Genomic DNA, 23,588 nt, shown 5'->3' on the forward strand with positions numbered 1-23,588 from the left:
GCACAGAGCTCAGGCGGAGGCGAAGGCGGACCCCAGCAGCCGCCCCTCCCCGGCTCTTCTCTCCGCTCTACCTGCCCCTCCCCGCCGGGCGGCGCGGGCAGGGCACGCCCCTTCCCCGTTCCACCAATCAGCGTCCTGAGCGGCACCCGTGGCGCAGGGGGCTCTGGTCGGCAGCCAATCAGCGCCGGAGCCCGTGGAGGCGCCTCGCCCGCCCCCTCCCAGAATGAAAGCCGCCCCGCAGCTGGCAAAGCTGGCGCAGCGCGCGGGGCGCCAGAGCTGCTCGGGCCGGAGCGGAGCGCGCGCACCGCCCGCCCGCCCGCCCCCGGCGCGCCTGCCTCCGCTCCGCCTCCGTCCGGGGCGCGGGCGAGGTGGCCGGGGCTGGGGAGCGCAGAGGGCAGGGCCGCAGCGGCGAGGCCGGGGGGCGGGGAGGAGCGGGGCCTGATAAAAGGCGGCCAGGCGGCCCCACCCCCGCGGCAGGCCGGCGGGCAGGCTCCGCGCGTCCCTTCCGTCCCGCCCGCGCCGGCGGTGGGGAGGCGGCGCGCGTGGCCCGCAGCCCGCCCATGGAGGCTTTCCCCTGGGCGCCCCACTCGCCCCGCCGCGGCCGCGCCCCCCCGCCCATGGCGCTCGTGCCCAGCGCCCACTACGTGAGCGCCCAGGGCCCAGCGCACCCGCAGCCCTTCAGCTCGTGGAACGACTACCTGGGGCTTGCCACGCTCATCACCAAGGCGGTGGACGGCGAGCAACGCTTCGGCTGCGCCCGCGGCGGAAACGGAGACCACGGCGGCGGCGGCGGCGGCGGCTCCCCGCCCTCCTCTTCCTCCTCGTCCTGCTGCTCCCCCCACGCGGGGACCGGGCCCGGGGCGCTGGGGCCAGCGCTGGGGCCGCCGGACTACGAAGAGGATGAGGACGACAGTGACGACCCGGGGTCCCGGGCCCGCTACCTGGGGGGCGCGCTGGACCTGTGCGCGGGCCCCGCCGAGGCCGGGCTGCTGGAGGAGCGCTTCGCCGAGCTGAGCCCGTTCGCTGGGCGCGCTGCCGCGGTGCTGCTGGGCTGCGCGCCCGCCGTGGCGGCCACCGCCGAGGCGGCACCACGCGAGGAGCGGGCCCTGGCGTGGGCGGCCGAACCCCGGCTGCACGCCTCCTCCTCCGGGGCGGCCGCCGCCCGGCTGCTCAAGCCCGAGCTGCAGGTGTGCGTGTTTTGCCGGAACAACAAGGAGGCGGTGGCGCTCTACACCACCCACATCCTGAAGGGACCCGACGGGCGAGTGCTGTGCCCGGTGCTGCGCCGCTACACGTGTCCCCTGTGCGGTGCCAGCGGCGACAACGCGCACACCATCAAGTACTGCCCGCTCTCCAAAGTGCCGCCGCCCGCCGCCCGCCCGCCGCCGCGCGGCCCCAGGGACGGCCTGCCCGGCAAGAAGCTGCGCTGAGCCCGGCCTGCTGCCGCCGGGGTCGCCGCCTGCCCCCTCTCTTCCTGCCGGGGAGGCGTGGAGCTCAGTCCTTGGTTCTACCTGGGATGTCGTCTTGGTTTTTTTTCGAAGCCAGCCGGCCGTTCGGAGTCCTGTGGTTGAGACAAGACGCTAAAATGTTGATTTATCTCTGGTTTCTAGTCTGTGCACATCCGGACGGTGAAGGCTGTGTGTCCCACCAACTGAAATGTGGCAACTTAGAGGCGCTATTTATTTACTCTATACTTCGACCTATTTTAGATGCGCATCGGTATGAAATTGTCTAATCTTGGATGTTTAATTTTATTAATGGAGGCACTTTACTAGGTCTAGAATATTTTTTTAAAAGCCTCTTTATTGAACTTAGAACTGGCGATTTTATGGAGTGTCGGCAAAATGACTTTTATTGTTTGAAAAGGTATTTAGTTGTCCTTAAATCAGTTATTCTAATTCCAGGTGAAGCAGGTTCCTGGTAGAATCCGTTTTGAGAAGTGAAGGTTTAGTCAACTTTCCGGTATTGCTTTGGGTGGGCATTCCCTCCTTGTGGCTTGTTTCTGTCCTAGCTGGAGGTGTAAAAATGCACAATCTGTAGCAGGTAGAACACAGCTCCTTATTCTCTTATGTACCAGATCTTTTATTACTTAACTAGAAACTAACATTTTTCACCTTTAAAAAATGTGCCGCTATAAATCATGTTGTGTATACACTTGGAAATGGTGCTGTTAAGAGAAATTGACTTGTGTATTTATACAGTAACAGTATATGAATTCATTAATCTTACCTTTAACTTTGCTACTTGGCTTTTTGTCTATGCACCTCCCCCTTTCCGGTTCTGTAAAAACACTGTGATACTGAGATCCAGAGGGAGCTGAATTGACCCTGACTCACTCCATGTCAGGGTTCCTAACCAATGGAAAGCTCATTCCACCTGTTGCCTTTCAAACTAAATGGAAGATGAAGTCCTCTGCACTCCGGAAGGTTAATGTAATGATCTGTGTTCAAGAAGGTTCCACTCTGGGCTGCCTGGCTTTAAGGCAGTCCTCAAACCAGACTAAACATTAAGTACGGAGTTGGGGATTGGCGACAAGGGGCAAGGACCTCCCTGTGTTCCCATTCTCACTGGAAGACCCCAGTCTGTTTCTGGAACCCGACCAGTTACCCATACATGAGAGTAAACCTGATCCTTAAGCAAAGGTTCTTAACCGCTACTTTACCTCCCACCCTCATTTTTAAACCCACCAAGTTAAATGCCATACCATGACATGTAACTAGATCAAGCCAGGAGGCAAAAATGGAAATAAAGATGAATGCACCTGAAACACAAAATGCTTTAACTATCTGAAAGTTTAGCTAGGTTATTAGAGGTTAGACTGCTTTCATACTCAAAAGCTAACTTCCTCCACAGCAAATTGGCTTGAACACTACTTTGAAGGTTGATGGAGGCTGGAGTAGATAACCTTGGGTAGCTTTGAGCCTTTTTGTTCAGGGAAGGTGCATCAAGGGAGAGGGGCGGAGGACATACTGTTTCTTGGCCAGGAAAAAATCCACTCCTGCTAGTCTAGCCCCAGGCCATAGAACTTCAGATTTGACTGGGCCCCAACTCAAGCAGTTTAACAAAGCCATGTAATTACTCATTTTGCTAGAAAATACATCAGCTTAAATTAGTTGTGCTTTGGGGGTAGTTTTCAGGTCACTATGAATTCGTGTTACCACTCCCACTGCTGTTCTACTTTTCAAGTCACTATAAACAGATCAGTGCATTCTTCAGACCAGGAGTAGGCAGGCAGCTACTTTGTATTTTAAAAGAGCCAAATTATAGACACAGTTTCCAGGGCTCAGGCATGTAGCTTTAATATATCTTCACTATAAAATCCCTCGGTGGGATGTGCCTAACTGGGAACACATTGAACAAGGAGTTCAAGTCCCAGTCAGAAGAGTATTGGGGAAGGTATCCAGAAGACTCACAATTAGTTCAGCAACCGTTACATTAATCCACTTGAAACACACCCCGTATCACTTCCCCTCAAATCTGCATACTCTCCCAGCTAACGTTAAAATAGTTTTATGAAGAGACTGTCAATACCATTAATATTCTAGAGACCCCTTATGAAAAGTATTCTAACCACACTCTAGTTAAAATCAACCTTTCAGTTCTTCAAAGTTTAAAAAAACAACATGAAAAACTTATTTTCATATACTACATACTTGGCTAAAAGCAAAACACCGTATGGAATCCTCAAGAGAGCCTTACCAACCTTGGAGGCATGGATGGCCTTAACCTGCCTGTCTGTAGAGACCTTTCCAGTGCCTTTTAATGTCTCTGAATTTTAATTTTCCTGTGAAGTCCTTTTTGGAAGCTGCAGAATTACTGACTCTGGTTACAACTTTTGGCCAAGATTTATTACAAGCCAAAATTACATGTTTTAAAGTTATACCACAAATATATGTACTTTAAGGGAGAGAAAAGGCAAGTTTTGAGTCCTAATTTTCTGTTCTTGGCCACATGAGAAACATACCTCCCATAGTGTCCCATATGTGTCAGCCTTGTAGAATTATAAATCAATCCAAAATGGTAAAAAAAAAACCACAGGTAATCCTTGACAAAAACATCCCACACATACAGATGCCAATTTCCTCCTGATAGCCACTATGGACAACTAACAGAATTGTAGTGGGGGTTTTTTTTGGCCACTCTCTCTACCCACTCTCAACCACCTGTATTAAAAGTAATGGTATTCTCGTTTAAAAATGCAGTAGTCACTGGGAACATGGGTGACTTCCACTCATTAGTAAGCTGGTCAGCTCTGACACCAGTGATAACACATGGGGGATGGGGGTGGGGTGTAAGGCCCTGAGAGTGGAAACCTAAGGGCAGGCAGGATCACAAACCGACAGCAGACTTCTCTCCTCCAACGCCCCGGATTCTGACTGCCAAGAAAAACGTGGAGAACATCAGTAGGTTGGGAAAGGGTCCTGACAGAGAGGGTGGGCTTGCAGAGGAGCCTGGAAGCCTAATCAGCAGACATGCACCTGAACTCATCTGAACAAATCCGCCAGTGAATTGTCCAGTGGGGCCTTGATGTCAGTACAGCCCAGCTCTACTAACTTCAGACTCAGAACAGGTTACAGCCCCAACTTCTTTTACTTATTATAAAAGAAAAGGTCCTCTCCCCACAAAATACCTTTTAAAGACTTCTTGTTTAGAAAGGAAGCTAAATGTTTAAAAAGTCGTTACCATCACTGGTAACATCACAGAAAAGGCTGCATCTGATACTATTTAATTAAAGAGCATCAATACTCCCTCTTCTGGCCTTACCGCTGTACCAACAGGAATTCTCACTAGTCATTGTGAGAAATAATTTAACACCTTGCTGACTGTCCATAGTATTCTTGTTTCCGGTCCAAACTTTGCTCCTGTCTTTTTCTCAACTCGTCAGTTATTTCCAGAGACATGATGAGCAATACATCTAATTCTTTCCATCCATATTTTATTATGGCAAAGGTTTATAAAAAACAAGTGCCAAACGTTTGAGTTAATTATGTGCGACACTTTGATTGGCTGAGTAACTTTGGTAGTCAGCTGGAAGATAAGTACTTTGTCAGAAGACAGTAATGCGCCTGACATTAGACCATCAAGAAGGCAAAAGAGAAATGTGATAGTATCCAACAGTGAAGGTGATTCTGAAGAATAGGCAGAAAAAGACATTTTACCAGCCGTGGAGGATCATACAAATATTTCAAGCATAACTGTTCAATTGAAGTAACCAATTTTTTGATAAGGATTTTTTCGATCTCATTACTTCTCAGACCAATTTATACCATCACCAAATGGAAAAATACCACAAAACCTCTGCTAAAACTTCACCATGCACGGATGTTACTTATATGGATATATAAAGAAGTTTTTTGGTTTCATTATATTGATGAGACTAAGGAAAAGGCCAGAATGGAAAGATTACTGGTCGATCATCCTTTACTTGAATCACCCATATTTCCAAAAAATGTAACTGGAAAGAGGTTCGAGCAAATACATTCTTTCATCTGACTGGTAATTCACACACATATAACACAGACCATCTTTACAAAGTCAGACCTCTTTTAGATCACTTTATCTTGAAATGTAAATCTTTATATATACCAAAACAGCAGTTATCACTTGAAGCAATGACTCCATGGAGAGGACGCATCAGATTCAAGACGTATAATCCGGCAAAAATAATAAAATATGGAATTTTAGTAAGGATGCTTTGTGAAAGAGTGTGCCGCGCCAGCACGGCCAAGGGTGAACCTGAGTGGGGGCGGTGAAGGATTGAGAAAAGACAGACAAAGGAATGAAAGCTGGATCTCAGTGGGACACTGTCCCCTCTGATGGAGAGCTAGTGACAGCACCATGGACTACAAGCTGTCTTTATTTTATAGCCGATGCCAAGAGGCAAAGTAAGGGCGTGGTCAAGATGTTTACACCATTCTCGTGGGTTTCGATCCTCAATTACATGCACCTGATCAAGCTTTGTTTACTTGCAGCCTCTATCACTTAGGCACGTGGAGCCATGTGTTCGGACCATAGGTACAAGCTCACAACTACAGCTGTTGGGTATCATTGTGCTGGCAGGGCTCTGCCCTCCAAGCTGGGACTTGCACGTGGCCGTGAGAGGACTGTGCCCTCTCATTAGTCCGAGGCTTGAACCTGTCCAAACACTGTAGCCACTCTCCACAAAAGAGTAGCTATGTTTGCAACTTTGAGATATATATGGGTGAAGGCAAAAAGTTACAACAGACTCTATTATCCGTCTTTCGGCCTTTTCTTGGTTCTTGGCATCATATTTACCAAGATAATTACTACAACAGTGTGTCTACAGCTGAACTATTATTGAAGAACAAAACACTGGTTTGTGGAACAATAATGAAGAACTGTAGGTTGCCAAAACTAAGAAAAGTAGACAGCCGCATGGATGAGTTCTCGCTTGAAATAGCTGATCAGCACTGTTAAGTGGCTACAGCCACTATAAAGTTGCAACTAACATTCTCTGAACTGTGATTTTTCTAATTTCAGAGGAAGGCCCAAGATGATACAGCACATCCACGTGTGCACACCGGCGCGCACACACACAATGCATAAGCTCACAGAGACAACACATTGCAGGGAAACTAAGGGGTCCACATTCATGAAGGGCACCTTAGGGCCGTGGTCGGCAAACTGCGGCTCGCGAGCCATATGCGGCTCTTTGGCCCCTTGAGTGTGGCTCTTCCACAAAATACCACGGCCTGGACGAGTCCATTTTGAAGAAGTGGCGTTAGAAGAAGTTTAAGTTTAAAAAATGTGGCTCTCAAAAGAAATTTCAATTGTTGTATTGTTGATATTTGGCTCTGTTGACTAATGGGTTTGCCGACCACTGCCTTAGGGGCACATCCTAGCCACATTTGCCTTCTAGTACACTTGGGTTACGTTCTTCACGACTGCGTAATGAGACAATTAATGGCACAGGTAAAACTCAAGATCAACAACTGAATATGCAAACATCACCATTATAAACAAAGCAGTTTAAATATAACCACAAATCAACACAAAAACAAATTCTGTAAGTATTTTATTTATCATTAAAGAAAAAACACAGCAGCAAGTTCTGTGTTGGCTTCAATGACCAAATAGTTATCTTTAACACAGCTACTACACTCCAGAATTGAAGTCAACACAGTCGTTACTACAAATTACCTGTTGAAGGATCTATCCTAAAGAGAAAAGAAATTAAGAAAAAGAATTTAAACAATTCCTCCAAACCACACATTTATAAATATTGTCATATTTAAAATGCTTGAAAGGCATGAATTCTCCATTAATGGAAAAGCAGTTTGCTATTGGCAACAGAAAAAATATCAGGAACTTTACCAAATGCTTTAAAATTTAAAAGCTGTAACTGTTTTGGATTCACACTTGAGCAGTATTCTTGTCATTTCAATGATGACTGCAAATTGCTTTATACTCACCTCTTTCAAGTAAAATCTGCAGAAAATCCCACTGTATCAGATGTGTGTAATGTTTACTGCACTTATAGTGAACCTAAAAACTTCTTATATTTAGTTGATACCTCAAAACACCTAGAGGTATGTCTCAACTGCTAATGGTGTGAAAACTGTTTCAGCTCCCTGCTTTAGTCTTGAAATACATTTTCTAACAGAACCTTACCTCATTCCAAATTAATATCAGATATTTCAAAATCAAAAGAAAAAAGATCAGTCTATACCAAGATACAGGTGTTACTCAATACCTGAAGGGTTCACATCTTAAATTTATTTTTTAGTTTTTCTTTTTTTGTAAACAAGTGATTGATGAAATAATGCCAACACCTTAAATTCCAGAAAATGGCATGGTTTTCCAACCTTCTGTGATACAGTGCATGATCAATCTATTATATAGGATTAATACAAGTTCATGCTTTTTTTTGTGTTATGGTGAGACAACATTAAAGAATCCAATTTAGACTGGTTGAGCACAAGTATAATAATCCTTGAATGTGTTCAAACCTATGTAAGACGTGAGTTTGAATCCATTATTTTGAGACTTAACGTCGTACTGTAGTCCATCCATCTTCATCAGTCTCATTTTTAGTACGACGAAGAGATTCCTTATCTTTCTCAGCTCTCCATGAGGCCTTCTCTTTTTCACCTTCTCTTTCCCGGTCTCGGTCTCTTTCTCGATCTCTTGAAAGAGCTGGAGGAGGAACACGACGAGGGACATCCCGCTCTTCTGCCCGGTCATCTTTCCTGTCATCAGCACGTCTCCAGGAACTTACTAAAAAGTTTAATTAAAGAAAAGAGAATATGTTTGTACTATATTCTATTGGCTGAGACTAAACAGAACGTCAGCTAAAGGAATGCCTCAAATTACTCAGAAATTCTGTATTGAAGGAAACAATACAGAACTGCCATTAAAAAAAAAACAAACAGTAAAAGCTAAATACATTTTAGTCATTTTGATACATTTTCTGACGAAAACTTTAAAAGAATATGGAGATTTAGAGACATAATTCAAATTTGCAAAGAAGAAGAAATCATTGGCCTGGGAAGTGTCCTAATTGTTTTAACTACAAAAACTAAGACAAAGTGACAAAAATCTTGAATTAAAATTTTAAAATTAAAAGGTTATCTGGAGCTCTTGTTTTAACAACTAGTTAGCCATAAGAATATTTTTTTTAATTATGGCTATAATAGAAGAAATACCCTTATAATCCAGTTGTACTAACATAATATTAAAAGCTTGTGAGACAATTACTTAGGTGCAATGGTCATTTTAAATACTGAAAGTATTTTTCTACTAGTTTCAATTGCTACAATTTCAGAGAAAGAATGTTTTATTTCCACTTTGTACTAATCTACTATCTTACTTTTATAAGAACTGATAAATTGTTTCCTCATTTAAACTTCATATTTTGCTTACTATCCAATTTAATTAGTCTACTACTATACTTTGAATTTAGAGATAAGCTAACTTCACAGAGCAACCATTGACTTAAGTTTATGAGAACCGTGAATTCTAAACTGAATAAATGTCCACTATCTATTTTTGGTGTCCATATAAATTTATAAGATATTAAAAATCCAAAGTTCCCCAGTAATGATTCCCCAAGGGTTCAGCAGCTGTGTAGACCGTCTCTACCTTCTTCACGCTCTGATCTGATAGGAGGTCCTCTGCGGTCTCTGTCATCTCGTCTTTCTCTTAGATCTCGGCGATCATCCCTCTCACGACGGCGGTCATCTCTATCCCTATCGTCACGGCGACCTGAATCTCTCCAGCTTGAAGCTTCCTCAGCTGGCCCTCTTCTCCAGTCACCTTCATCCCTGTAGCCATTCAAAATGACATGTTAAGTTCTGATGTTAGACTATATGTGGATTTATAGTGAATGTATTATATTACATGGTCCTCAGAGAGTTTATTAATATAATAGGGATAAAGTTTAAACTCATCATTTATTCTCAATCTGATGCCTGAGGAGTGGCAGTCAAATAAGAACATCTGGATGTGTGCTGTCCAACACAGTAGCCACTATCCATCTATGACTCCTTAAGTTTATATTAACTAAAATAAAATCAAGACACTTCCTCAGGAGCACTAACCATATGCCGAATGGTCAACAGCCACAAATGACTCTGGCTACCATAATGGACATTACAGGTATAGGACATTTTCATTCCTGTAGAAAATTCTATTAAACAGTGATGGCCTAGATTTGTCAGTATATAGCCACTGTGGCCAAAAGAAGCAAGCAAGAATTACCACTAATAACATAACAGTAAAGGGGCTTTCTGAAACCTATACAATTTTATTAACCAATGTCACCCCAATAGGCAATTTTTTTAAAAAGTAAAGGGGCTTTTAATACTTAAGGGCAATAAAATTGATTGACCTAAACCACAGGGAAAAAGCAATGGACTGGTAAAGATACCTGGACCTGTTCCACTACCAGTTATATAAACATGTAGACAGCCACACAGCTCGTGCTTCCATTTTAACACTTGGTTAAGAAGGAACATTCAATTAAATGACAGCTAAAAAAAATTTTTTTAAGTCTATAATTCTGATAAATATTGGCAGGAGGAGGAATGAGGAACACCATCTCTCAAAAGTGGTCAGGAATATTCAGGAGTATGTAAGATAATCCTAACTGTAACTCCATGGATAGTTTTAATTCGAATATCATACCTCGGTCTTCGGAAGCGATCCTCTCGATCCCCATCTCTCTCTCTGTCCCTTTCTCTCTCTGGATCCTTGTCATTCTCTTCACGATCTTGACTATCTCTCTCTCTCTCTTTTTCTCTGTCCCATTCACGTTCTTCTGGTGGTCTTGATTCTCGAGGTGGACCCCAACTTTCTTCTCTGGCTTTTTCTTTCTCTCTCCATCCACCTATTTTTTAAAGATGCAAAAATATTTTCCACTCAAGAAACAGATTGGCAACTATGAATAGAGATCTTAATGTTGACATTAATCCAGCACCATTCTAAATACTAATTTAAGACACTCCAACCTCTATAAAAAAGAAAACAAATGAAAGCCACTTACATCATTTCACAAGATCCCAGCTCCTATTTGTGACTACCTATCCTGTTTCTCTAACACACAGGAACACATGACATAAACTTATATAGCCCTGGTTGAGTATCCTGTATGCAGTTATTTTGGTTATGTTTTGATGATAAACAACTCACTTAAGCAGAAAATTTAAAGGGTGAAGAGTAGGAGCTAGATCTCTAAAGACGGCGCCCCAGCCTTAACCGGTTTGGCTCAGTGGATAGAGCGTCGGCCTTTGGACTGAAGGGTCCCAGGTTCAATTCCCGTCAAGGGCATGTACCTTGGTTGCAGGCACATCCCCAGTAGGGGGTGTGGTGTGCATGAGGCAACTGATGGATGTTTCTCTCTCATCTATGTTTCTCTCTAGCCCTCTCCCTTCCTCTCTGTAAAAAATCAATAAACTATATTTAAAAAATAAAATAAAAAAACGACAGAGCCCCAGTTCTGTATTCATTTAGACCGTGCCACATTTTCAAAACCTTCCTAACCAAAAGCACTCTTTCCTGTCCTATTCCTGGCCCTCCATCATTTACCACCCACGCAATCATGAAGCAAGGATAAATCCTTGGACGCTGCCCAGTACCTCACACTTATCCAGGGAATATCCAAATCTAGAAACATTTTATTTAGTTAGTCCTCAGCCAAGGATATTTTTCCATTGGTTCTTGGAGCGGAAGGGAAAAGACAGAGAGAAAAACATTGGTGTGAGAGACACATCGATTGGTTTCCTCCCGCAAATGCCCAGACCAGGACCGGTGATCGAACCTGCAACCAAGGTATGTGCCCTTGACTGGAATTGAACCCAGAACCCTTCAGTCTGAGGGCCAATGCTCTATCCACTGAACCAAACCTGCTAGGGCCATTTTATTTATTTATATATGCACACAAAGAGGCCAAAGGCAACAGAGATCTCAATGAAAATGTATTACAGTTTTAAGGCTAATAATTATTATTGCTGTTAGCATTTATATTACCATGTGCCATAGCACTATTCCAAACTCTTAGCTGAGTAGAGTTCATATTTGCTAATTTGCCTGTATGCTAAAATTTATACCCCCAAAATTAATACTCAAGAACTTCTACAGTCACTAGCAGACATGTGCAAAGTTGCAAAATATTTTGAGTCGCCTGACAAGTACATTTTCAGCAGAGGTTGAATAAGGCAACATTGCCTTCTTGCTGCCTCTCTCATACTTCAAATAAGTATCCTATTGGAGGTCTAGTTTTGCATTTTTTGAGCTTCTGGTTGGTGATTTCACTGTTTAAAATGGCCTCCAAGGATTGGGCTGAAATGTTCTCTAGTGTTCCCAAGCAAAGAAGGCAATGGATGAGAGAAAATATTTGTGTTAGATAAACTTATTCAGGAAAATATTACAATACTTTAGTTATGAGTTCAACGTTAATCAACACTATATATTAAATAAGGTATCTTTAAGTAGAAATATAAAAAACAAGTTATGTATTGACTGCTTGACAAAACTTGTGACTAAAAGGCTCACGGGAACCTACCTTTGCTCACGGGAGCAAATGGTTCAGAGTTCACAGAGACTTTATAAAACACAACTATCACCACTTAATGAGAATTGACTATACTATTATCCCCATTTTCCATGAGGCACAGAAAAGTTAAGTGGCCTACCCAAAGTCACGCAGCTAGACAGCAGGAAGAAGTGATGCTAGAAGAGACAGAAGGATACAACAGAAACCACGAAGGGTAAAGACAAGGAAGCTGCTCATTGAAACTTGCATTTAGAACAGATTGCCCTGGTTATTACACAAAAACTCGAATTGGGGGTGGGAGAACCAGCAGAGACCAGTAACAACAAGAGTTCAAGGGAAGAATGATGGTGAACCAGACCCAAGTACATGCAGGGGAAATAGAAGTGGGTGGGCTTAAGGAACACTGATAAGCTAGAACTGAACTAAATAAAAGCTTTACCTTAAAGGATGAAAGACAGAGCAAAGAACTCCCAGATTTGCAGCTTATACGATTAGCTTGAAAGTGGAATCCCAAAGAGAAGTGGGTGCTTGTATGTATGCATGTGGGTAGAGTGTTGTGTATGAAGTCAGTTTTGACAGGTGTGAAGTGTCACTGACACTTCCAGGTAGAGATGTGCTGTGTACAGTATACAGTTGGAAACAGGAGAACTGAAGGTGTCATCTGGAGACCGTAAAAATCACAGACTTGTACATAATTACTCAAAACAGTGAAGTATGAAAAGATGATCAGACCTAAGACTGGCAAATAAGGAAATGAGCTCTTGCTGTGAGAATAATCCCATGGTTGGCAAGAGTACAGACAAACGTTTATTACAAGAAGGCTGGTCCAGAACAGAACCTGATGAGCAAGGACACTGAAGGTATGGACACAGAAAGAAGAGCCCTTAAAGAAGCAGTCAAAAAGGCAAAAGGAAGAGAAAAAGGGGTGGTCACTTGTGTGGGGCATTGAAGGTAAGTAAGCTTTGACTAAGTCACTGCAGAGATATTCAAGAAAAGGTAAAAGATCAGTTTACTTAAAAACTAATAGGAATACAAACCAATCTGTCGTATATCAATTAAAGTTTGTGTGGGGTTTTTTCCCAGTTGAAAAATAACTTTTATTAATTAAAAAAATAAAAATGTAGTCATTTGAGTTATTCCTTGTTTGGAACAACCTGCTATCAACTATAGAACAGTGGAGACTAGATTGTGTAAAACTTTCACTTTCTACTTGTAAATACATCAAATAGAGTCTATAAAGAATGCAATCTGAATTTCTGAATCCCAGAATTTTACCTGGCTTGACAAATGGTCTCCAGAGACCAGGTCTTGAGTCCTCGCCCCTTCTGCTGGGAATCCGATCATCATCAGCCCGTCTTGAGATCCGGTCATCATCCATGTTTCTCCAAGGACCCCTGTCATCATCAGTACCACGCCTGGGAATTCTATCATCATCGGCATTCCTCCAAGGTCCTCGATCTTCATCCAGCCCGCGCCTGGGCCCCCGGTCATCATCCAGGCCTCTCCTTGGACCTCGGTCATCATCCAGGCCTCTCCTTGGACCTCGGTCATCATCCGCATTACGCCAGGATGACCGCTCATCATCAGCACCTCCTCGCCGCGGCCCCCGATCTTCATCCATACCACGTCTTGGTCCTCGGTCCTCATCAGCTGCCCGCCAATTTCCTCTGTCCTCATCCAGACCTCGTCTAGGTGGTCTATCATCATCCATATGCCGCCAGCTTCCCCTATCTTCATCACCAATTCGTCTGGGAGGCCTGTCGTCATCACCAATTCGTCTGGGAGGCCTGTCATCATCACCGAGTCGCCTGGGAGGCCTGTCGTCATCACCAATTCGTCTGGGAGGTCTGTCGTCATCACCAATTCGTCTGGGAGGCCTGTCGTCATCACCAATTCGTCTGGGAGGCCTGTCGTCATCACCAATTCGTCTGGGGGGCCTGTCGTCATCTGCATTGCGCCAGGAAGGCCGATCATCATCTGCCCCACGGCGAGGGAACCTATCTTCATCAGGACCACGTCGAGGGGCTCTGTCATCATCCATGCCCCGCCTGGGAATTCGATCATCATCTGGTCTAAGAGAAGACTCTCTATCTTCATCTTCTCCCAACCGCCTTGGGCGTTCTTCATCTCTTCTAATAGGCCTCTCCTCATCTCGCCCTTCTCCACGTCTCCACTCCCTACAGAGCAACAAGCCAAAAAAAATCTTTAAGAATAATTTTCTTAAAAAGCACATGGTGCTTTTGGGAATTACTGCACTTTTAGAAATCACTTCGGTGTAAATCCTTTAAACCTATTCCTACAATATGTTCTCCTAATTAAAAACAAAAAACATATGAAACAAACAAAAAAACAACAACACAAAATGCAAACTATTACATCAATAAATAATAAACCAATAAGCAGACAACTGCCTTAAAAGGGCATCTACACTTTTCCAGGAGTACCTTGGCAATTTCATTATAAAGGATGGTTTGATCTACTTAAGAAATTTAAAGGAAAAGAAAAATGTCATGAATGTTCATTCTTACTCTAACTGCTAATATTATTCCAGAACTCATTTCTCAAGATGTTCAGAAGTCAGCAATTACAGCAGTGTTGAAGTAAACTATGAAAAACATTTCAGTACGAGACATACACACAATTCTTCACAACTCTCCTCTCCCACTCCTACAAATAAACCAAATTAGAAAACCACCAATGAGATATTCACAGAACCTGTGATTGATGGTACCATTTCCCTTCACTCTACTTACTTCTCTGGCGGGCCTCTCCTCCACTCAGAATCGACTTCAGGTCCTTTTCTCCATGTACCTTCTGAATCTCTATCTCCCCAGCGAGAGTCCTACATTGACCAAAGTTAGTAAGATGCACTACATTGGGAACAATTACTATTGTTATTATTATGCAAACGTTTTGTATTTTTAATATTAAACAATCTTAAGTCATTAAATATAAATGTTTTAAAATTATTTCTCTTTTAATCTGAAATCAGACCGACAGTACAGTGAAATGTATTGTGAATGGATTTATAAATTGATAACCACCTGCAAGCAATCTGGCAGCATTCCCCCTAGAATCATTTAAGTGTCTATAGATTTTCTTTGACCTAGAAATTCCCTTATAAGATGTGTAAAAAGCTGAGTGTCCCAAAATGTACATCACAGTGCCTACTAAAGAGGTGAAGCAAATGAAATGTCTAAAAGGGGATGGTTAGATTAACATTTCCCTCTTCAAAATATTATGCTGTCAATAAAAATTATGGAGAGGGTGTGAGAGATACTCAACACCCTTAAGGTGAAAATGTAAATGTAGTACCTCTGTAAAATGCATATAATTTTAATCACAAACACTTCTGACACAGCTTGACTGTTCCTACAAACATAAGGCCAAAGTCAGAAAAGAACACTAAAAACAAGCTCTAGGCATGAGATGGAAGTACTGAAATAAAAATCTAAGAAGCTGAGGATAACTATAATCCCTTGTAGATGAATATGAGGATCTTAATTTAAAATTTAAAGTGTCTTGGCAATAAAAGCCTTCAACAACTGACAATAAGCAGTGAAGGACAAGAATGGCCAGATGATAAGAACTACTGACTCTGGGCTATCTCTTAAAATGGGAGTTGTTCTAAGAGACTTTCCCAAGTGAACATTGTGGGAGAAAATATTAACTCAAGTTGTTATAGTAACTCATAACTCCAATGGAGGGAATGTCCACCCCAGAAAACCAAGTTTCTCTTACTATACATACTCATCCTGCAAATTAAACTCAAAGAATTCAACTTATGAGGTTTTAGTACAAATATTAGAACTTCAAAGGAGATGTTGGGGGTGGCTATGAGAGCCATTAAACAAACAAATGAAAAGAATTCTGAAAAATTAACATGATCGCCAAAACTTTTAAAGTCACTTGGTAGATCAACAGCAGAATAGGCTCTATTGATAAACATAGAAACTAAACAGGAATCACAGAAAACCAGTACAAAAGGACAAAGATTTGAAAAAATGAAACATTAAAAGATATAAATAGAACTTTGAAAGGCCAGAATAGAGACAAGGAGAAAAAAATTTCCCTAAGTTAAGGAAATCCAATCTTCTCTGAGTAAAACCTCTGACTGAAAGGGCACATGTGCCAAAAAGGAAGACTCATAAAGGCCACACACGTAGGCAACTAACCATAGTGTTAAACTCCCTTTACCCCAAAGATAGAGAAAAAGTCTAAACGCTTCCAAGGAATAAAGAGTGTCTACCAAGACGATTATCAAGCCCCCACCCCAATGTGTACTAGAACAATGAGCACAGGGCTAAGTCTCTGGGAGAGGATTTAGAACTGGCTCAACCATTGTTCAACTGTGAGATAAAAACAAAACCTCTTTTGAGACATACACAAAGACATTCTGAAAAAATTAAGATGATAAAATACAAAACAAAGAGAAGTTATCTGCAAAGGGGGAAAGGTGATAGAGTGTAAACATATTTGAAACTAAATCATGTTTGCCAATATGGCCGTAAAACTTAAATGAGTCCTTAAATAGAGAACTTTTTAACGCTCTGGGGAGCAAAAACATGCAGCTGGTTGCAACACAACATAAATAAAGGTATGCTCAGAATTTTGTTTTGTTCTGAAGAGGCAAAAGAGTTCTCAAAATTTACAGGCTATTAAAGTTTACATGATTTTGGAAAACATGAATGGTCATCACTAAAAGAACAGAGAAAACAAAGTTCTTAAGTTTGACTTAAAGAAAAGAAGGGATGGCAGGCACATGGAAGCAAATAAAAAGCTCCAAACTCTATATGAGGAATAAAACAAGTAATAATAGTTACCATGTTAAATGTGAATAGATACAACTAAACACTCTCCACTCAACCAGTGTGGCTCAGTGGTTGAGTGTCCACCCATGCACCAGGTCTCTGGTTTGAATCCTCATCAGGCCACATGCCTGGGTTACAGGCTCAATTCCCAGCAGAGTGCTTGCAGGAAGCAGCCGATCGATATTGGTGTCTCTCTCTTTGATGTTTCTACCTCTCCCCCCCCTCTCCCTTCCACTCTAAAAATCAATAAAAACATAAAAAAAAAAAAGACTAAAAACTCTCTAATTAAAAGAAGGTGAAGGTGGGGGACAGGAGGGTAAAACAGAAACTAAATGTTAAAATACGCAAAACGATGAATACAGATTTGCAAAAACTAAAAGAAAAAACTTGGAAACCCACAATCATAGGAAGTTACCTCAAGTTCTTCAGAAGATGAAGTTCCCATAAGTCACCAGGACGGAGCAAATTAGATAACACAACAGCCCTAGTTTCATACATACACACAGAACTTTGTGCCCAAGAGGAAAGAATACTCATAAAACCTGACCATATTTTACAACACAAGGGAAAATGTACTAAATTCAAAAAAATTAGAAACCATATAAGCCACAATCACCAACAAGAAAGTAAAAATAGAAATTAGTGACAAGAGTAACGAAGTGAAAATCTATCGTCCACATACACATTAAACTAAAATTGAAGACTACACAGGTACCTTAGTAACGGTTCCTCTAGTAAAGACAAGGCCTTCGTGAAGATATGGCACAGATAAAGGAGTGAAAAAAGACAGGCAAAGAGCATGCAGATAGATGTCACAGACACGTGATAAAGGATAAAACTAGCTCAGTCTGGCTGAAGTATAGATGACTAAGAAAAGCTAATGAAAAAAGCAGTAAACAAGAAAGGCCTTAACTGCTAAGACATGTTTTAACCTTTGGTTCCAAGTAATGAGTACCAACCAAAAGAAGGTTTGAAACCCAAGAGCAGGTGTAATGATTAAATACTCAGTATGAAAAATCAAGCAGTTCACAATGTAGAGGACAGTCTGATGCTGGGGGAAGATTATGACCAGGAAAAATAGTAAGGAGACCAGTAAGTAATACCGGCAAAAGAAAACTGAAGGCAGGAATATAAAAACAGAAAGGAGAGGGATTCAAAACTCTTGTGATTAAAGTGGGTAACAGTACTACCAGCCAGGAGAGGGAATTAAAGAGACTCGAGATAGTGGGGGAGGAAACAGCTGCATATTAAATGTAACAGAGCAGCATTTGAACTGATGGACAATCTCATTAAAAATAAAAAGCAGGTTCTGATTCAGGTTTGGTGCTGGGCCTGAGCCTCTGCATTTCTAACAAGCTCCCAGGGGATGCTGAATATTGATGGTCCGCCAACTTCAAGTGCCAAGGAGTTAAGAGAACTCACATCGTTCTTTTAATTCACAGCAACTCCTTCCTAGAAACACAGAAGAGTCCCTCTTTCCATAGCACTAATGAGTGTTATATCTTGTCAACTACTTAGTCTTATGAGATTCACTCTGACTGACAAGTACAATAGACCGAAGTCTATAAAAATCTCAGATCCACCAACAGAAGTTTAATTTTCTCCCTTTACGAACCTTCTGCCTTTGGGAAGACAAAGCAATACCAGACTTCCAGAGACATGAATGAAACTGGTTCAAAACACCAAGCCCAGACATTGACATAGGCACTGACATATATGTATCATGAAGAGAGAACAAGTCATCCCAGGGAAAGCAATGTTTATATACTCACCTTTCTAGAAAGTGGATCTTCACCAAGTCTTCTCTCTTCCTCTCTACGACGCTCCCTTTCTTCAATTTCCAGCTCCCTTTGGCGTTTTTTCCTTTCTACTTCTTCTAACTTCTTGACCCGCTCCTGATATTCTCGCAGCTCTTCCTCACGTTTTGCCCGTTCTGCACGTTCTCTCTCTTCACGCTCTATATAATGTATTAGGTTAGAGGGTGTGCCTCCTACCTGCACCTTTCCTTTAGTGCTAGGTCTACTTCTTTGGTATTAAACATGCATAATATAGAGGTAAATCCTTTTTAAGAATTTAAAAATAGCTCACTATCAGCTAAAGGACAAGATATTTGAGAAAACAAGTATTATGCCACTCATCAATAGTTTTGTAATGACTTAAGAAGACACTAGGAATCCCTCCTCAAATCCTGAGCATCTCTGATACCAGACAAAGGATCATTTGACAGACTTCATCTGACAGATATTCCTAAATAAATGTGAGTACTACACAGAATATAGTATTAAAAAATTTAAAAGCAGTATTGATTGTTAAAACAACCAAAAATGTGAGATTCAGCTGATATGACATAATATCTTCACATAAAGCAAAAGTTAAGATCCCAGAAACTGAGAACTAGTTAGTTGCAGTTAATAAGTCAATGATCCCTACATCCCAATTCATTTATTTTCTAAATAAGACTGCTCTAAACTGACCTAATATCAACCTTGTGTAATCCACCTCCAATCTTGGTCTACAGTTACCTTTTAGCATTTGCTCTTCTGCCCTCCTTTGCTCTTCCTCTTCCTTTTCTCTATAGTAGGTTATTCTGCGTTCTTCTTTACGTTGCCTTTTACGTTCTTCCAAGCGATTATGCCTTTCTTCTGCTAATCGCTTTTCAAACTGTTGAAGTTTTTCCTGTAATTGGTTACCCCAAATTAAATAAATATATATCAATTTTTTTTGGAAGAGCTACAAAACTAACAGAAAGTTTTAAGTTTACAAAAGCATTGCAGGTTTCTTGTAACCATAAAAAGCAACCTTCAAGTAAAAAAACTAGAATTTCCAAATGATTGAAGGTTTTCTCAAATTTCTAAACACGTAAATGGTTGACAATATTAAGTGGGCCTGCCACCATACAAATTAAAATGAATGATTAAATTAGAATGTTAGGAACAGGACACTTGATTTTTTTTCTTTCTGTAAACAGTAAACAAAAGCTTGTATCAATTGCAAATTTTATGCAGCCCACCATCGCCTTTAGAAAAATAGTGATGGTTGACTACTTAGCTTAGAAAATATTTAAGAAATTTTCTATTAAAATATTATTTGAATGGTAACATTACATATGTTAGTTCAATACAGAATGTGCTACGGTATTGCAGAAGAACGCTTAAGGCAAAACTAAAACTCATGAACATTTCCCTGAAACCATAAATGTACCTCATAAACAGATTGTCGTGCTGCCTTGAGTCGCATTTCAAATAAATCTCTGTCTTCAAGCATTCGTGACATTCGATTCTTGTGTTCAAGAGCCTTTTCCCGTTCTAGCTGCATAGTAGTAATCTGCAAATACATAATACAAAGTTAAATTTCCAAAGCATTCATTATCTGATTACTAATTTACCCCAAATCCTGGCATATCCTTGCAGAATACAAGCAGCTCCTGTGCCTCATCAACCTTACTATCCTTCATGCCAGCAGGTCCCTAGGAAGGCAATCAGCGAGATGGATAAACGAGACATCTGCAAGAACGTTTTTATTTAGACCCACAGTAGCACAAATTTTTATAAAGGAAAAACTATAACTATGTATATGGTAAAACAAATAAAACACCAAAAAATGGTAGTAAGCACTATGGTTGAATTATTAAAGACATTTCTTCCTTAAAAACCGGAGGTTCAGGCAAGATGAACTACAGATTAAAGAAGGCTTTTCCTTTTGTGTCACAAGTGAAAAAAAATGGAAGGCTTCAGGGAAGAGATTGCAGCAAATCATCTCAAATATTTTATTTGGTCTGCAGCACTTTTCCTAATTTTATATCACAAAAATTTCAACTTCTAAAAAAATTTGGAAGAACTGGCAATACTTGTCCCAGAATGACAACAATCCAATGGAATTGAGAAAGGGCTGCGTTCTCCACACTGCAGTCCCCACAAATGTACGCTGTCTCCTGCCTGTGGTTACTTTACTCTTTTTTTAACCAGAACCAAGTCATTTCTTTTTATTATAAATTTGGCTACTACAAGCAAACCTTACTTTTGTATCATCAAGTAAACAAAGACTAAAAAAACTATAGATGTAATTGTTTAGTCACAAAACAGCATATTGTATGATTCCATTTACATAAAATACCCAGAATAGCCAAATCTAAAGGCAAAAAAGATTAGTGGTTGCCCATAGCCAGGCGGTAGAAAGTTTAGTTCTACATGAGGAATAACTAATAAATGAGTACCAAGCTTATTTTTGGAGTATGTTATAAAATTAGATAGTTGCACAATTCTGTACTAAAAAAGCTGCACACGATGGTGTGAATTCTGTCTCCTTAAAGTGTTTTTAAAAACTAAACTTTTCAGCTGTCCTTTGTATTTTATAAGTCGCATTTTTTAATCTGTGAAAATTTCTATCTGTCCACCAATCTGTTAGTTTGCACCCACTAAAGCACACCATTTCTGACAAAAGTTTACAAAACAAATCAATTCTGCCCTAGTTGGTCTGGCTCAGTGGATAGACCATCGGCCTTCGGACCAAAGGGTCCCAGGTTCGATTCCGGTCAAGGGCACATACCTTGGTTGCAGGCTCCTCCCTGGCACGGGCCCTAGTCAGGGCTGGAACAGAAGACAACCAACTGATGTGTTTCTCTCAGTCTTTCCCTCTCTTCCACTCTCCCCAAAAATCAATGGAAAAATGTCCTTTGGTGAGGATTAACATAATAAATCAATTGTGATAGCCTGGTCCCATTAGTGACAGAGGATTTAATTATAGCTTACAGTCTAAAAATATTTCAATTAAATTAAAATCTTACTCTTTCTTCTTCTTGTTGTTCCCACAGATCCATGTCTTTAATTCTCTGTTCTTCATAAGCACTTTTTATTAAAGGGATTTCTTCCAAGCGTTTAGCTCTTTCAAAATAATCAATCTGAATAACATGAAAATAAATGTAGTTTAAAAAAATATATATTTTAATCTGACATGTTAAAATTTTACGTTCTTTCATTTACCTTCTTTTCTTGATTCTTCAGGCGTTCCTGAAGTTCCTTCTTTTCTTTCTCTAGTTGTTCAACCTGCTTAGCCATGATGAAATCTGGATCCAGTTCTTCAAGATCCTGAAAGGTAATACAAATGCACAATCATTAACAAGAATGTAAGAAAAACGCAATGGAGCACTGCTTTTAGAACCAAATCCTAAATTACTTTTTATACAATGGGTAAGTTTAAGCAATGTAAAAATGTTTTACAACAGCCACGTTTCCACTTGATTATAAGGACAAAAATATGCATGTACCCAAACTCCGTTTTAACAGTGGTAAAAAACTGTACAGCTATTAAAAACAAATTAGAGACCCAGTGCACAAAAATTCGTGCACTGGCGGGGGGGGGGGGGGAGGGGGGAGGGTGTCCCTCAGCCCAGCCTGTCCTACTGACGGCTTAGGCCCACTCCCTATGGCCTCCCTCTGCGGGGAGGCGACCAGGATGATCAGGGGAAGGCGCCGCCCCTATCACTGAGCTGCTGCTGCTGCCACTGCTGGCCGTGGCGGCTGTGAAGCCTGAACCCCGGGCCTCGCAGCCACCGGGGCTCATGGCTGCCTGAACCCCGGACCTCACAGCCGCCAGGGAGCCCACAGCTGCATATTACCCTTTTATTAGTATAGATCCGTGGTCAGCAAACTGCGGCTCACGAGCCACATGTGGCTCTATGGCCCCTTGAGTATGGCTCTTCCACAAAATACCATGGCCTGGGCGAGTCTATTTTGAAGAAGTGGCGTTAGAAGAAGTTTAAGTTTAAAAAATTTCAAAAGTTGTACTGTTGATATTTGGTGTTGACTAATGAGTTTGCCGACCACTGGTATAGATTATTAGTATGGATGCTTACTTCACAGATTTTAGTTAATAAATCCTGTGTACCAAAATGAATGAAACAACCAAATAACCCAAAATAAACCAGTAAGTGATAAAGGACTGTGCTTCTAAGAGATCTGGATAAAACTAAGTTTAATGAGTAATGTACTACATACTTCAATATCAATATCTTTGAATGCTTTGGCACCCAGTTCTGTTTTCTTGATCTGTTCCAGCCGCTCACGAACAGTTTTCTTTTTGATTTGTTCATGCTCCTGTAAGATACGTTCCTTCTCTCTCTCCTTTGCCTCCTGTCTGAGCCTCTCTTCTTCAGCCTTCCGTACTTTCTGGAGTTCAGCTTCCCGCTGCTCCAATTCTTCTTTCTCACGCTGAATATTCAGACTCTCAAGCCGCTCTTTCCTTTCCTCAATTGTCTGACGGCGAGCCAGGATACGCTGATGCTCTTTCCGTGAATTTTTAAGGTATGCAGTAACAGCCAACTGATGTTGTTCTTCTTTCTCTTGCTTCAAAAACAAATGCATTTAAAAAATTAAGTGACATACCATGGTATTAGCCATCAAAAATTACTAAATAATCCTGAGGTATTACCCTTATGTATTTGCATTTAATAATAGAAGATGACATTATTCAAACTACAAGCTCTCAGTTCCAAATGCTATGTTACTACTCCCATAACGACATAGCTGAAACACTTGTATGTGCTAGGTCAACTTTTCTTTGCACCAAATCTCCTTTGAAGTGTTCAAGCCAGGGAGGAATACTAACAACACACAAACAAAGAAAAAAATGTAGGCATGAAGGCAAAGCCCAATCAATCATAGTACTCCCAATTGGGATCATCATTGTGTGGTCTGTTGTATGCCCACCTAATACTTGTATTATTATGTGTAATGTATTATTTTACCCAATGGAAGGCATCTCAGTAT

At 41.4% G+C, this 23,588-nt stretch overlaps 2 protein-coding genes across 2 annotated transcripts in view; one reads left to right on the forward strand and one right to left on the reverse strand.

Moving 5' to 3' along the window:
* Window positions 1-305: 305 nt before the first annotated feature.
* NANOS1 (nanos C2HC-type zinc finger 1) lies at window positions 306-3,565 on the forward strand. Its single transcript, XM_079793091.1, has one exon. The coding sequence runs from the start codon at window positions 561-563 to the stop codon at window positions 1,428-1,430; it is 870 nt and encodes a 289-aa protein (XP_079649217.1). The 5' UTR covers window positions 306-560; the 3' UTR covers window positions 1,431-3,565.
* A 2,050-nt stretch (window positions 3,566-5,615) lies between these two features.
* The window catches only part of EIF3A (eukaryotic translation initiation factor 3 subunit A), a 33,747-nt gene continuing 15,774 nt past the window's right edge, over window positions 5,616-23,588 (reverse strand). Inside the window, exons 12-22 of the mRNA XM_079793090.1 lie at window positions 22,818-23,165; window positions 21,804-21,908; window positions 21,608-21,721; window positions 20,026-20,148; window positions 19,347-19,500; window positions 18,597-18,781; window positions 14,767-14,855; window positions 13,289-14,190; window positions 10,147-10,348; window positions 9,103-9,284; window positions 5,616-8,238 (exon numbers count right to left, since the gene is read on the reverse strand). Of these exons, the coding sequence (XP_079649216.1) occupies window positions 8,009-8,238; window positions 9,103-9,284; window positions 10,147-10,348; window positions 13,289-14,190; window positions 14,767-14,855; window positions 18,597-18,781; window positions 19,347-19,500; window positions 20,026-20,148; window positions 21,608-21,721; window positions 21,804-21,908; window positions 22,818-23,165 (2,634 nt within the window). The 3' untranslated portion in view covers window positions 5,616-8,008. The remainder of the gene's footprint in view (window positions 8,239-9,102; window positions 9,285-10,146; window positions 10,349-13,288; window positions 14,191-14,766; window positions 14,856-18,596; window positions 18,782-19,346; window positions 19,501-20,025; window positions 20,149-21,607; window positions 21,722-21,803; window positions 21,909-22,817; window positions 23,166-23,588) is intronic.

The sequence above is a fragment of the Cnephaeus nilssonii genome (genome assembly GCF_951640355.1).
Source record: "Cnephaeus nilssonii genome assembly, chromosome: 16".
NCBI lineage: Eukaryota > Metazoa > Chordata > Mammalia > Chiroptera > Vespertilionidae > Cnephaeus > Cnephaeus nilssonii.